Source organism: Parambassis ranga, chromosome 2 (assembly GCF_900634625.1).
Source record: "Parambassis ranga chromosome 2, fParRan2.1, whole genome shotgun sequence".
NCBI lineage: Eukaryota > Metazoa > Chordata > Actinopteri > Ambassidae > Parambassis > Parambassis ranga.
This window is the reverse complement of record NC_041023.1, coordinates 17821433-17836007: the sequence shown is the minus strand read 5'-3', so window position 1 is coordinate 17836007 and position 14575 is coordinate 17821433. Positions and strand designations below refer to the sequence as shown.

At 42.0% G+C, this 14575-nt stretch overlaps 1 protein-coding gene across 3 annotated transcripts in view; it reads left to right on the top strand.

Annotated features, from left to right (window-relative positions):
• The window catches only part of phf14 (PHD finger protein 14), a 75985-nt gene that overhangs the window by 25982 nt on the left and 35428 nt on the right, over window positions 1-14575 (top strand). For 2 of the 3 annotated variants that reach the window (XM_028399192.1, XM_028399194.1), the window contains exons 12-14: window positions 3341-3447; window positions 3648-3779; window positions 5461-5623. In XM_028399192.1, the coding sequence (XP_028254993.1) occupies window positions 3341-3447; window positions 3648-3779; window positions 5461-5623 (402 nt within the window). The remainder of the gene's footprint in view (window positions 1-3340; window positions 3448-3647; window positions 3780-5460; window positions 5624-14575) is intronic. The other variant, XM_028399193.1, reaches the window with a different exon arrangement.

Sequence of the window (14575 nt, the reverse complement as noted above, 5' to 3'; positions counted from 1 at the left end):
GGACAGACAGTTACCGTATTTTCTGGACTAAAAAGTAGGTTGCACCAGCCAAAAAAGGACACAAGCTCCCCTCACTTTGAGACCTTTAGGGGGAGCTCTGAAATATTGTCAGTTTTGGTTCACAGGTTACAGACTTTGGATTTTCTGTACAGTCAGGTTCCTGAAATAAATATAGTAACATGCCTGTGCGTGTTTATTCGTACCAGTGGCCAGTACCACACGTGCCAGTGTGTATTTGTTCGCTGTCGGTAATAAACACAATGCGCTGTCTATTCTGTTGTGGACCATGAGAGGCGGGCCTACGTAAATCACTACTCTTTCTCTTAAGTAGTGTGGCTGCAGGTCTCTCAAGTCTCATGCATTGAAAGTGAGACACACGCATTTAACAAGTCCTCACGCAGAGACATGATTAGCTTCACCACACAGAAATTCCTATAAATATTCTGTAAATGAGTAAAAGGCAGACTACGGCGCTGTCATATAGCTGTCTGGAATTAGCAACCTAGCACCATTTGTTAGTCTAAAAATAAAATGTTGGTGTCAGAATGTGTGAGGATGTGTGCCTTGTGGCAAATGGGTCCAATATTTGGTGGTTACTGGTGGACAGAATTGTCTTTAGTTCAGGACACGCTGCTAGTCTGCTAATGGAAAAAGACCAGGAATTTTTAAACCATCTTTTAGCTTACAGTTATTGAATACACACATAATAAACAAATTTGTTGTTCATTTTAAGTCTTTTCAAAATAAAAGCTTAGCAAGAAAAAAGGAAAAATCACACTTCACTACAGTCCTGTAGTCGATCATCAGCATACAGATTTTGTTGAGACTCTTGCTGCCAGACATATATGTCCTCAGAAAGCCAGAGAGAGATTTTTGTATCTGGTATTAGATCAGAGTGCTTCAGATAACAGAGGCTTTAGAGCCCCTGGATGGCAGCATCGCTGGATTAGTCTTAAAGCGCACAAACTGTAGAGATAGTTCTAAATGAGTCTGACTTCTGCCACTTGTTGTACAATATCTTGTTTTTTTCTGTGTAGAATGTGATGCAATTTGCTGCCACAGGAAATGTCCACTTTGCTCCTACACTGTAACGTCAGTTAAAAGCCCATCTGTTTACCCAACTGTTCCAACTCACTATTTATAATCTGAACCTTTAAACTTTTTCATCTGTCTGATAAAGCATGTTAACAATGTTGAACTGTTCCGTATCAGCAGTGGAGGCACTTTTTCTCCTGGTCGGACTGCAAGTCCAGCTTGAGAAGATAGCCTCAGCAGGCCCTTTTTGCTTTGGTCACCTGTCTCCCTTCCCCATCTATCAGGCCTCCTTGGGGGGGGATGCCACAGGCGGTGTGAACGTGCTCAGATTAGAGCTTCCTCAGGGAGAACCTTGTCTGTTTAGTGACAGACTCAGTCCCCTACGAGATAAGTTTTCTAATTAACCCGCGTGGCAGCGCTGCACCTAAGATGCAGGCAAGAATAAACTGGCTATCTGCCGCTGCTGCTTTTCACCTGCCACATAACAACAGGTTCCCTTCCTACCTTTTCCTCACAACTCTGTGCTGTGAGGGAACTTTTATATAGTTGTGCTTTATTTAGACGGACCAAACTTTCAGACAACACAAAGCAGGCATTCAGTAAACTGTCACTTGACTCTTTGTTGATTTCTTAATCCTACCTTAAGTCAGTACCTGTCTCTTTCTCACCTTTCTTTCAGCTACAATCCAATCCCTCATAAATTTAAGTGCACCTTATGATGCATTTAAAACCGCAGAGTAGACTGTTTATGCTACTTTACTCATAGGAATTTGCAATAATTAAAACACTAGTTTCAGTGTGCTTCTCTGAACAGTTTGTTTCTCACTTCTGTCACTAAGGTGGGGAATCATGCACTGTTATTGAAACAGAACTCAAACATAACTTTGTGCACTACATTTTTGCACTTCTTTTTCACTACTATATTTCGCACCTACATTGTTGAATATTTTGATAAATCTGTCGATTATTAACAATTAGGGATGTCCCGATCAGGTTTTTTTGGGGTTAGGGTTAGTCATTTGATTTTTAGTATCTGCCGATACCGAGTCCCGATCCGATACTTTCCGGACTCTCTATAAAGGCACTCATTGCAGCAAAACCTGTCTGTGTGTCGCGCTACCGCCACACTGGGAGATTTCACACACGCATCGAAGTCTTGAACCTAGGACCTCTCGCGCCAAAAGCAGCTGTCATACCCCTACACTACAAGACACAGAGCTACCCTGCATAGAAGGCATTAACTTTGACAGCCCTGATAAATATATATCCGAGTCCTGATCGGGAGGTAATGTCCGATTCCGATCGAGTCTGAAATCACGTAATCAGGCCCGATTTCCGATCACGTGATCGGATCGTGACATCCCCATTAACAATCAATCAGCTTGTTGGGATATAGGTCACGCTTAATCAATGGCTCGTATTAAGATATCAGCCTTTTTTAGCTTCAGTACGTTTTAGACATGCTCTAACTAAAAACAGAGATGAATATTTGGACTGTTATTAACAGTTAAATATAATTGTGTACATGGCATTCTAATGGTTAAGTCTAACTTTCTCAGGTGTGATTGTGTTGTTGTGTTGAAATGTTTTGTTGTTACTACCTGATCGCTTTGCTAGATGGTTTACTTCTTAGCTACTTCCAATGCTAAGTCAGTGTGAAAAATACACATGACGATGTAACCGAATTATCATACACAATTACATTTATTGGCAGCTATTTTTTGTGCACATCAGCCTGCAGTTCAGCCAAATATTTGCACATTGTTTTTTTTTGTCACATGACTGCTGGCTATCATTCATAGTGCATACCTAAGTGCAGAAATCTTGAAATGGAAAAATTAAGGTAAGGCCCTTAATTTTTCCATTCGTGAATATAATTTTCGGGATTTTTAGTGGCGCCCTGATGCCCAGATAGCTCACCTCATTGAACGGGCATTCCCTTATCTGACACTATAGTTCTCATCTGCAACCTCTCTCTCCACTCTCTGCTATATTAATGGCAAAAATGACTGTGAATTTGAGGCTTTTGAGGATCACATTGATACATTCCTTAATGCTTAAACAATAAGTCTTCTAGCATCCATTTCTGCAGCTTTCCACGTGAACCGGATTGACCACATATTGTCTGGCTTTAATTCAATTGTGTGGTGCCATATTAGGAAATGACATTTAGAGCATCTTGTACTTATTACTCGTCTACCATAGAGCTGCTTCAATAAGAGAAATTGTTGTAGTAAACAACAGACTGTGATGTCTACATTAGCAACAGTAACATTTTCCATTTGTTTTTTAACATTTTCTTTAGAAATTAAACACCCCAGCCATTCTGAAAGCGCCAAAAGAAAGAAAGCCCAGTAAGAAGGAGGGAGGATCCCCTGGGAAGTCTACCAACCTGCCAGCTATCCTCTACAGGTGAACACACACTGTGTCTTCAGAGATATGCTTGGACATGAAATGATAATGTAATGATAACAAAGTGTGCTTGCTTCAAATATCATCAATTGCCAGAGGCAGAAACAGCATGACCCACTGCACACATCCATCACCTTTTTTTAGACCAATTTGAAATGATTCACTGTTTCCTCACTTGATTTCCTAATGTGAATCTGCAGCTGTGGGATCTGTAAGAAAAACCAGGACCAACATCTACTAGTGCTCTGTGACACATGCAAGCTCTACTATCACCTGGGCTGCCTGGAGCCACCACTGACAAGGATGCCCAAGAAGACCAAGAACAGCTACTGGTAAGTCAACAGGCAGGATGGGCTTGTGTATAAGGAAGCTGTTAGTTTTATTATTCCTTTAGGGAGGAAAACGTTAGAACCCGGAGTTTGTTTATTCATATTAGTCCTGACATTTGAGGCCAGTTGGTGGCAGCAGGATTATCAGATGATGGATGTAGAGATGGTGTAAATGTCACAGTCTCTTCTCTCAACTTCTGCGGTTCCTTATATAGAGAGGGGATTTTAATGCATCTGTTTTCCTCACATATGATAGTTCCAATATAATCTTTGGTTAGTGAAGGGGGAAAAGAGAGAAGTGCTTTCTCCACTACATTAAAGAAATAAAGGATGCAGCTGGTGTTACAATACAGGAGGTGTTTTTGTTTGTGTAGTGCAATCTGTTCAGTGTAATTCATTTAAAGTCTGAATACAGTGAGCATGGAGCTCTTGTGGTGTATTGGCTTAAAATTAGAAGCCATTTGAATGTGGATGCAGAGACTTTTAACAGTGGAGGCTGAAGCTTGTCACAGCACCATACACTCCCTCTGCTAACTTTGATGTTATGTAATATATGTGCGCATTATGTAATAAAGTCGAGGTACAAACTTTTAAAATAACTTTTTAGTAGCTTTGTAAATGGATGTGCTTCTTACATATGAACCTGAGTGAGTGCTGTTTTTTTTATTTAGATAAGTGGCCATGTATGACATCAGTTTTATGATTTGTATGTTTGTCTAATAGACTAAGAGTTTAAAATCATGGCAACTGGACAGTTCGTCCATTATTTCTGTCTGTACAGTTCATTCTAGCCACAATGATATAGTGTGTCTAAATGTATAAATACATATACTAATACTACATTATGATAGATGTGTCTATCAGAATGTGTTTTACAGTCAAAACAGAACCGGCAGAATGATACTTGAATGCACCATTTGACCAAAACATCCTTTAACATAGCCCTGCTACATATGGAGACCATCACATTTAAAGAAACAGTTGAAAAATGTATGTATGTACGTGAAAAAAAGCAGTACTTCTCAACATATGTAGAAATCCACAAATGATATATCCTTTAAGCTGGATACGTTCAGACCTATTTTCAAATCTGACTATCACATACGCATGTCCACACTCAATTCTGCCTAACCCGACTTTTTTGTTGTCCTCGAAACCGCTAGGTGGCGCCTCGTAATGTACAGAGTCCGTTCAGGCCGCGGTGGGACTGGGGTCTAAGTGAAACTGCTGAGAGACTATTGACTTTCCACTATTTGTTACAACCTGTGGGCTCTTGAAAAAGTGCTGTACATACATACTGTTTTTATACTGTTGAAAAAAATTACATTTGTACATTTGTAATTTTAAAAAAATGAATTAATATAAAATAAAATGACAGAAATATTAAAAGACCTACTTGGTGTTTCGATGCCAGATGCGAAAGAATTAAGAGCTGAGTATTTCATGTTTGTGTCTGAAGGCACTGAATTAGCCTTGCTTAGCATAAACCCTGAAGCAGTGACAAAATTGGAAACATGGCTAAGTCAAAATCTTGTTCAGACTATAGTAAACGTATCAGTATATAGACTTTACCATTTTGATCAGAACACGGTGTGAAAGCCAGTTTTTTTGTTTTTTACAGTAAAGTGTGATAATAAAATCAATACAGTTCAGTGAAAGGAACTCTCTTTCCTTCTCCTCAAAGGCAATGCTCCGAGTGCGACCAGGCCAGCAGTGATGAAGCTGATATCGCCATGGAGACGTTACCCGACGGCACCAAGAGGTCTAGGAGGCAGATCAAAGGACCAATCAAATTCATCCCTCAGGAGATGTCGCCGGAGCCCAAGAAACATCAAGTGAGAGGCACGGTGTGTAGTGACACACTGGAAACGTAGAATGTAGAACGTGATCACGTTTAACAGTTAAAACGAATGAAAGCCTCCACTCTAATTAGAGTGGGAGTGATGTCACTGCTGGCTAATTGATAGATCTTCATCATTGATTACAAATAATTAACTTGGGTTCCCATTAGTCTCACACTCTTCTTAAGGTTATCACAAAGTTGCACAAGGTGATAGCGTTTCCCCTTGAGCGACAAAATCAACATGGAAATGCAGTGTGACTGCATGCCAAAGGAAATCGCAAATTAGCTGTCGGTGAATTGGAAGTATGAAGCAGAGAGGCAAACTGAGACAAAAAAATGTTAATTAAGGAAAAAAAATCATCCATTGTTTATCACCGTATTTGTGTCTAATGGTAAAGGAAAAGGCTTCCTGCAGGAATGTGGAAATCAGTGTGTCACACACTTCCAAGAGCAGTGCAAGAGTTCTAAAGTGATTAAAAAAATGGGTCACACTAAAAAATTTGAGTCCCAGTCAGGAAAATCCACAGGTTTGATCAGTGTAGATTGCCTAAGACTAATTTAAGACCTGTTTAATTAAAATAAGAATGAAGTGAGAAACAGGCAAAAAAAACAAAGTAGGGAAAAATCCACACAGATGGCCAATTATCGCATGAATTGGTTGTGAATGTTAGGTTGACAGTTTTTTTTAATCAGCACCCTGGCAGCCAAAACACTTGAACTGAATTTAACCAATCACCAAAATTAATGGTTTTATTAAGTGAAGTACGACAGGAAGTGTCCATGCAAACTCGTACAGATTTGTGTAGATGATATACAGGACTATAAATAAAATGCTATTATTGTTATGTCATGCCCTAAATTTAGAATTAGAAATAGATGGCATTTCTTTCCAAATGTTGACTAGAACTCATGTCTGTTTGCTTAACCCTTTCACTACTATAATTCGACTTCACAGAACAGTTCCACTTCTTTTTTTTAATGATTCTGTCAGAAAATGTTATTTGTATGAATTATTTTACCTGTTTTTCTTGACAGATGAAATTATGAAAAGATGGGAGACTGCATAATTTATTCACCAACATGCTAACAGAGATGCTAACCTTTAACCTTTTCTGCACTTCCTTGATGTGATTGGTTGCCAAGGTTCCACTGCCCAGTTTCTGTGTAAATATTGTGTTGCTGATACCACTCTTGTGACTACTTTACTGTAACTCAGGGGTCTCAAACTCAACTGGGGTAGAGGGGGCGCTGGGGGTAGAGTCTGGGTGAGGCTGGGCCGCATTAAGGCCGCATTAAAAAAAAGGGTTTCAAATATTCCAAAAAGGTACAACTGGTCCAATCGTCTCAATCTTTATTAATCACAGGTCAGAATAGGGATGCAAATTATTGATTAATTCAATAATCGTTAGTTGAATGACCTTAGCGATCGATTAACGATTAATTGATAAGTGGCGATTTTCCTGGGCCTGAATTTCCCTCAGTTTCACTAAGACTAAAATCTAAACATTGTCATATTCCTTAATGAGTGATTTGCTTTACCTTTGGAGATACAGTACAGACAATGACATTTATGTAAGCTAGTATAACAAAATCTATTGTGAATAGAAATTAAATAAAATATGTCCTGCTGCTTTAACATGAAAAAAGGTTGTTCACTGGCTCCTCACACAGACACATGTCAGGAGTCAGGCGTGTGCGCAGCTTGTTTACAGTGAGGGCAGCTACTGAGAACATGTGTTCTATTCAACTAGCATCCTGATTAAAAAGAAAGAAAGAAATTCCAAGTACTTCATGTGACCTGCGTATTCACAGTGAGCACAAATGGAAATGCTGATTAACATGCAGCAGTCTCCTAGTTTGATCCATTCTGGGACTATATTCTGACGGAGCACTGCTACATGCGAACAGAGATTACGCCGCACCTAAAAACAAACACAGTCAACATACCAGCATGGCTAGGCTGCTGAGAACTTTCCAACAGACAGCGCGTCGCTTGACACAGTTTTCAATGCACGCTCTCATTCCGCTGGTGGAGTACGCTCACATGTGTGTGCGCGTGTGTGTGTGTCAAAAAAATATTCAAACTAAATATCAGAGAAATACTGACGGGGCAATTAATAATAAAAATAAAATGCACAGGGCAAGCCTCAGCAAATAAGTGTGTGTGAGAAAAATGTGCGGGCCGCACTAACACTAAACTTTGATGTCAAGTGGGGGGGCCACAAAATATCGGCTCGCGGGCCGCTACTTTGAGACCCCTGCTGTAACTAGTCAGAGGTGGTGGTGTAACATTTTGTGTCAGCTGAGAGCTGGAGCTGAACCGTCTCTTCTCCCCTTGCTGGGACCAACTTATCTGAGCCGGCCATGCTCTGATCCTGCGATACAGAGCTGCCTCTCCTTTTCTTGAAGAATCACTCTAGATTGATATCTGACAGCTCAGTGTTGGCTGAGGAGGCGGCACAGTGTGCCTTTCACTTCCCTTTTGTTTTTCTGTTGTCAATATGTGACCCAGTGGCTCCCACCTGGGACTCCAGGGAGTTTTCCTCTGCTCACAGCAGAGCGAGTACCACCAACTGCAGCGTCTGTTACAAACAAAGATAGGAAGAGCCACTTCTACGCATTCTGTCTGTCTGGGAAATAGCAGAATATTGGAGCACAGTGGCAGCCTGGGTTAATGTGTTTTTCTGTAGAGGTTTGGAAACCCTGGGCCCAGACATGTGCCGAGGACCCTGCTGGAGCTCTCGGGGATTAAGCAGCCTTCTGATTTTTCTCACAGCCACAGCCACTCGGGCGAAGCACTTCAGTGCAGCATTTATCTTCAAATGCAAGGCGTGCAATGGCAGCCGCTAAAAGGGCCCTGCTTTGCATTTTTAATGCTTTTACCAGGGCACCCAAGCGCTGGCACTTCTCTAAAGCCATGTTTCAATTTATCAAGACTGGCTAATCGACCTCCTGCTGGCCTCAGAGGCTGCAAGCACGTGTATGTGTCTGGGAGTTCGTATGTCAGGAAGAAATGTGTGTGTGCATGTGCGTACCACGTGTACTTTTGGCCAAAAGGCCTAAGACAGCCCTGTGTTACCTTGATGAAGGCGTGACTCTCATGGCTGTTATTCATGGTTTGTGGAGGTTAGTGTCTACTGGAGGGAAACCTTTTAAAGTCAACTTGGTTTTATTTAGCATGTGCGTAATGTCGCAGCTGTAAAATTAATGCTCCATAGCACAGTTTGTCTGATTTAACACAGCCCTGCCACAGATGGAGACCATCTCAAACAATTCGTGAACGCACACTGACTGTTCAGTGGACGGGGACGGGGAGTGTTAATGGAACAATCAGAATGTTAAATACATTCTGATTAGTCATTGGTCACCTAGTTAAAATGAGTGCCATTACTGTTTGCATGGTCTATGGTCAGTGAATGTAGGTCAAAGCTATATAGTCTAGATGGAAATAGGGGTCCACGCACACCCCCGGCTTTTTTTATGCCACCTGATGCCAACTATCTTTCTATTTTCTCAAGCGTTGGTTGCTTTTTCCAACCACCTGTTATTTCTTTATCATTTAAGTGTCTATTTTAAGATCATATTGGGTACCAAGCTGAAATAATGTCTAAAATGCTTTATTTTTAACCCTTTACTGCACCAAACCCGAAATACAAAAATTGAAAAATGATAAAAAGTGTTAATCACACGTTATGCCACTTTCTGTATCATTTTCCATTTTTTTTGGCTTGGGTGCAGTAAAGGGTTGAAAATGAAGTCATTGGGACATTATTTCAGCTTGGTACTTGAAAATAGACACTTTAAGGATTACAAAAAAATCAGGTGGCATAAAAAAAACAGGGGGGGGGATCTTCCCCACATAGACCCCTACGTGGACCCCTATTTCCGTCTAGACTAATAAGTACAAAAATTGTTGACGGCACTCTTTGCCACCTTCAAACATTGCCTTCACCTTATCAAAGACACAACTGGACTCATAGCAGTTTCCCTTACCATTATGTTAGAGCATCAAGTATTTTGTATTTTTCATATAGCAACAGAAGTCATTTAAGGTTACCTTTCCTATAGAACAGGTCTATACCTTGTTCTTTTATTAAAGAAACTGAATAGCCCCATGTTATTGATCTTATTCACACATGTCTTTTTAGTTACACCCTGATCCTCACACACAGGTCAGCTTCTGAGGGGTCAACCTTGGATGTGCTAATGTAATAATATACTCATATTAGATATGGGCATTGTTACTAACATATCTGGAAATAAGTCTTTCTTCAGATTAGGATTATATCAGATAATCCTGTTTAGGCTATTTAAGTCTAACATTGAAAATTACTACCTGTGTTTAACCCTCGGAACCTCAGTGCATGCTGGTTTTTAAATCGACAAAATTACACCACATGCAGGTCGGAGAATAAACATTGTCTGACGGCCATGACTGTGCATTTCCAGGGTTTTATATTTCAGTGAACATTGCTTAAATAGAGTGCACAACACCCTGACACTGCTGTTCTGCTGTATACAACCCACCACTTGCTAATTATCACTGTAATTTCAACATACTACCACCTTAATTGGTAAGAACATTGACATTCTGCCAATGTTGCATCTTCCTTATTGTGCCTGTTTAACAGTGCCTGTAGTTACAAGTCCATTTGGAAGCTGATTATAATAATTAATTCTGTTTAATGCTGTAACCCTAACCCAAAGGAAAGCTAACTGTTGTTGGTGATAAATTATTCCTCACCAACTCAACGCAGTGCTAACATTAAAACCTCCTACATAAACATATGCCATTAAGCGGCCGAAAATTATGAGAAGTTAATATATCTAGTTAGTGGCAGTTCCTATGCTCTGTTAATCTCTCTAATCCGGTGTGAAATAATTCATGCTTGTTAAAGATGCACTGATGTACTTAATTAAAAGATTGATTTTGCCTAGGACTTATAAACTGCCTGCAGTTTTTTAATTTCCTCACCTGAGCAGAGCCTGAGATATTAGCAGCGCTGAGCGTTTTTTTTTTTTTTTTTTTTTTTTTCAGCTGATTCAGCTGCGGAGTCGCACTCTGTTCTCCTTATAGATTACTTTTAACAGACACTACTTTAATGCGGAAATGATTAAATAATGTCAGGCCTTTTGTTTTGGTGCTGCAGTCACGGGAGTAACGGAGGAGGCCTGAAGGAGCCAATTGGCAGCGTTCTTGCAGTTAGCATTCTTAATGATAAGTGCTCCATCTGGTGAATGGTGGCGAGCCAAAGGCGACAGATGGAATTGTTTTCACAATCTGTTTAAATATGTTGTTGATTTTTCTTCTCCTTTTTAAAGCATCCCCAGCAGCTCTGTCTCCACACTCGCTAGCAACAAGGAAGTGATGTTTGATTTGCATTTCCCCTTATGCTGTGTTCAGGCTGTGTGTATAAACAGTGAGAGAAGAAGGCCTGCCTCTGTGTGTGGATCATGTCGTATTTAGTATGACGAGGATACGTTGTTAGGCAATATCATGGCACTGTTGTAGTTTTGCTGTTTTTAAATCACTTTCTAAAAGTTCTCTGAGATACTCCGCAGCTCAGCTGTACCCATAAACCTCACGTGTTTTCCGCCTCGTCATGTACTGTAATCCCAGACTTACTCCATGACATTGAGATCTAACCCTAACCCTAACACTGGCCATATTTGTAGTTTGTTTGATTCTCTTTGTTACAGCATGGCTTCAAAACTGTGAATATACATTATTTCAAGTTAAAAAAAAAAAAAAGTGTTCAATTAAAAGCTCCAGTTCATATGTTGCAGTAGGGCTGCTCGATTATGACAAAAATCATAATCACGATTATTACGATTCAAATTGAAATGAATTATTCAAACGATTATTCATGGATTTCAAAATCGGCTTTTATTGAACTTGAAACAAGTTTTTCTTTTTCACACATCGACTAATGTTTAATTGCAGCTAAACTGACAAAAATAAATTACAACAAAGTGAAACATGTAAATAACGGAGGGTTACTTGCGCAATCCCTGGTTCTTTGATAACAGAGTGAGGTGTTTCACTATGGGAAAACGCCTTGGGCGTGATCAACTACGGAAGCTCCAATGACATCACGTCTGTCTGTGACAGACCGGTCGAGCCGTACTCGGGGCCCCGCCCCCCTCTATTAACACGGCCGACCAACCCCTCCTACTCATTCTAAGCAGATTTCTTCCCGTGTCCTGCAAGGAGGGAAGTGTTGGTGTTGGTTCTTTTTCTAACTTCGTTCGGTGTTTCACTATGGGAGATATAGCCCACTCCCGAATTGCATCTGCTCCCTGACGCCGTGACCCTTGACGACTAAAGAGAGACCTTCACTGCAGATCAGTAACACCTGCCTCCAGCACAGCCTGAGACAGTGACTGATGCACAACATTAAGCCTATAAAACCGCACAAACGTGTGAGGCGTTGCCCAACTTACCACTGTGCAAATATCCTGAACCGACACTCCCCTGAATAGGGCCCATGATGAGGCCATGCTTCTGGTAGAGTGGGCTCGCACTCCCAGAGGCTGAGAGCCCTTACACCTGTAAGCAACCGAAATGGCCTCTACAATCCAGTGTGACAGCCTTTGACGGGACAATGGCTTACCCTTATGAGGAGTGGCCCAGGAAACAAACAACTGATTGGTTCTCCTAAACCCAGCTGTTCTGTCAACATACACCCCCAGAGCCCGTACGGGGCACAGGGTGTGAAGTCGCTTGTCCTCCTCGGAAGAGAATGGAGGAGGATGAAAAGCCAATAATTCCAAAGTTGGACATCTGTAAGAAGACTCCATTACTTTAGGCACAAAAGCCGGGTTAGGCCGTAGGCAAGCCTTAGCCCGCCCCGGGGCCAATTGCAGACAAGAGGGATGGACTGACAAAGCCTGTAAGTCACTCACTCTCTTTGCAGTGGTCAGTGCCAGAAGCAACGCAGTTTTAATTGAAAGAAATTTCAATCCCACCACCTCAATAGGCTCAAAAGGGTGGTTTGAAAGGGCATCCAGTACCAGCAACAAATCCCATAAAGCAGCGGTCCCCAACCTTTTTTGCACCACGGACCGGTATCATGTAAAACAATACTTTCACGGACCGGCACAGAAAAAAAAAAACAAAAAAACAAAGTGCATAAACAGACAACTTACTCTTATGCTTAATTAGTGGGAGCCTTTGAGCTTTCTCAGCAATGAGGCGGTCCCATCTAGGGATAATGGGAGACATGACACCCGAAGTGTGTTTCTTATGTCCAGTCCACTCCGTAATTCTGTTTTGGCCGTCATTAATTGCTTCAGTCGTTCTTGTTCATGTTTTCTTCCATGGCTCGTCTTTTAATGCAGGGTGCTCGGTCTCGCAGTTTTGAAGGCTTCGTTGCCTCATTTGCGAGTCTGTCGCCACACATCACTCAGAGCGGACTTGGTGTGTGAGAATCACCTGTTCCAATAAATCCGTATTTTAAATAGGACTCCTGATATAGTCTTTTAAATGCGGGTTTCTTTTTCTTTGAAGGGGTAGGCTCCTCTTCTTCTGTCTCCTCGTTAGGCCTTTTCCCCTTTCCGAAGAAGCTCTCCAAAGACGTTTGTTTTTTATTTATTTTTGCTGCTTGTGGGCTTAATTTTGGGGCCGTATCCCGTGACCGAGACAAGCGTCTGGGCAGGTGCTTAAAGGCACAGGCGGATGAATCTGATCGATTTATAAATGAAACAGCTTTCAGACTCAGATAATGAATAATATATGTTTTGCTCAGTCTTTCTGTGCGGCCCGGTACCAAATGACCCACGGACCGGTACCGGTCCCCGGCCCGGTGGTTGGGGACCACTGCCATAAAGGCACCAGTGGCCTGGACACTGGGAGTTTGCGGCGGGCCCCCTTCATAAACCGACACACCAAAGGGTGTTGCCCTGCTGACTTATCACCAAACCCCACATGACAAGCTGAAATACCTGCCAAATAAACCTTAATTGTGGAGAAAGCTTTTCCTTTATCCAACAATTCCTGCCCCTATCCTGGCACCATTTTTCAAAAATCTGCCACTTGCCACTGTAAAGTGCGCGGGCGGAGGAGGCTCTAGCATTCTGAATAGTGTCAATGACCTCAGGAGGCAGACCTGCCGCATTCAAGTTCCACCTCTCACTGGCCAGGCCCACAGAGACACATGTTCTGGATTTTTTTTTTTTTATTTTAGAGGGAAATTCTTTACCAATTCTCTGCCAAGCAGTGTCATACAATGACTAGCAAGGCGCGCCACAGGCTAGGGTGAAGTGTCTTGCCCAAGAACACACAACAGTGACTAGGGAGGAGTTGGGATCGAACCACCAACCTTCCGGTTACTAGACAACCCTGCTATACCACTGCGCTTGCGTCTGACAGGGAGAAGAACAGCCGGCACTGAGTGTTTTCCTGAGAGGTGAATATTGGGAATAAAAACCCTGATGCATTTCCTCGTTTGGAACTCGTGCGATTGCGTGTTTGTTTAACAAAGACACAATCTCTCCTTCCAGGACCTGAGCTGACGCTCCGCCCGCCCCAGGCTAACACGCCGTTGAATTTGGGTGGTTTCACAGCAAACTGTAGCCTGTAACCCCTGGCAACTGTTGACAACACCCAAGGGTGAACTGCGCATGCACGCCACCGGTCCACCCGCCATGCCAGTGGACCCTGTTGTCGTCCCTTGGATGACGTCATCTCTCCGTGTCGGAGAGCGCTGCTCCCAGCCAGAGGAGTTTGAGCTCCCCCTACTGGGAACGGCGGGCCAAGGCAACGTTCCATTTTGATTATTTTTGTGTTTTTTATTTTGTGGGGGCATTCTGTCCTCGGCACCTTGCCTGGATACAGAAATGCATTCTTTATTTTTTCTTTTCCCCTTAAAAAAGAAACAAGGTGCTGAGAAGTGTTTGGTGGCACTACCAGAGACCTTGGAAACATGCAGCCTTGTGTGAGTGCTTGGTGACACTG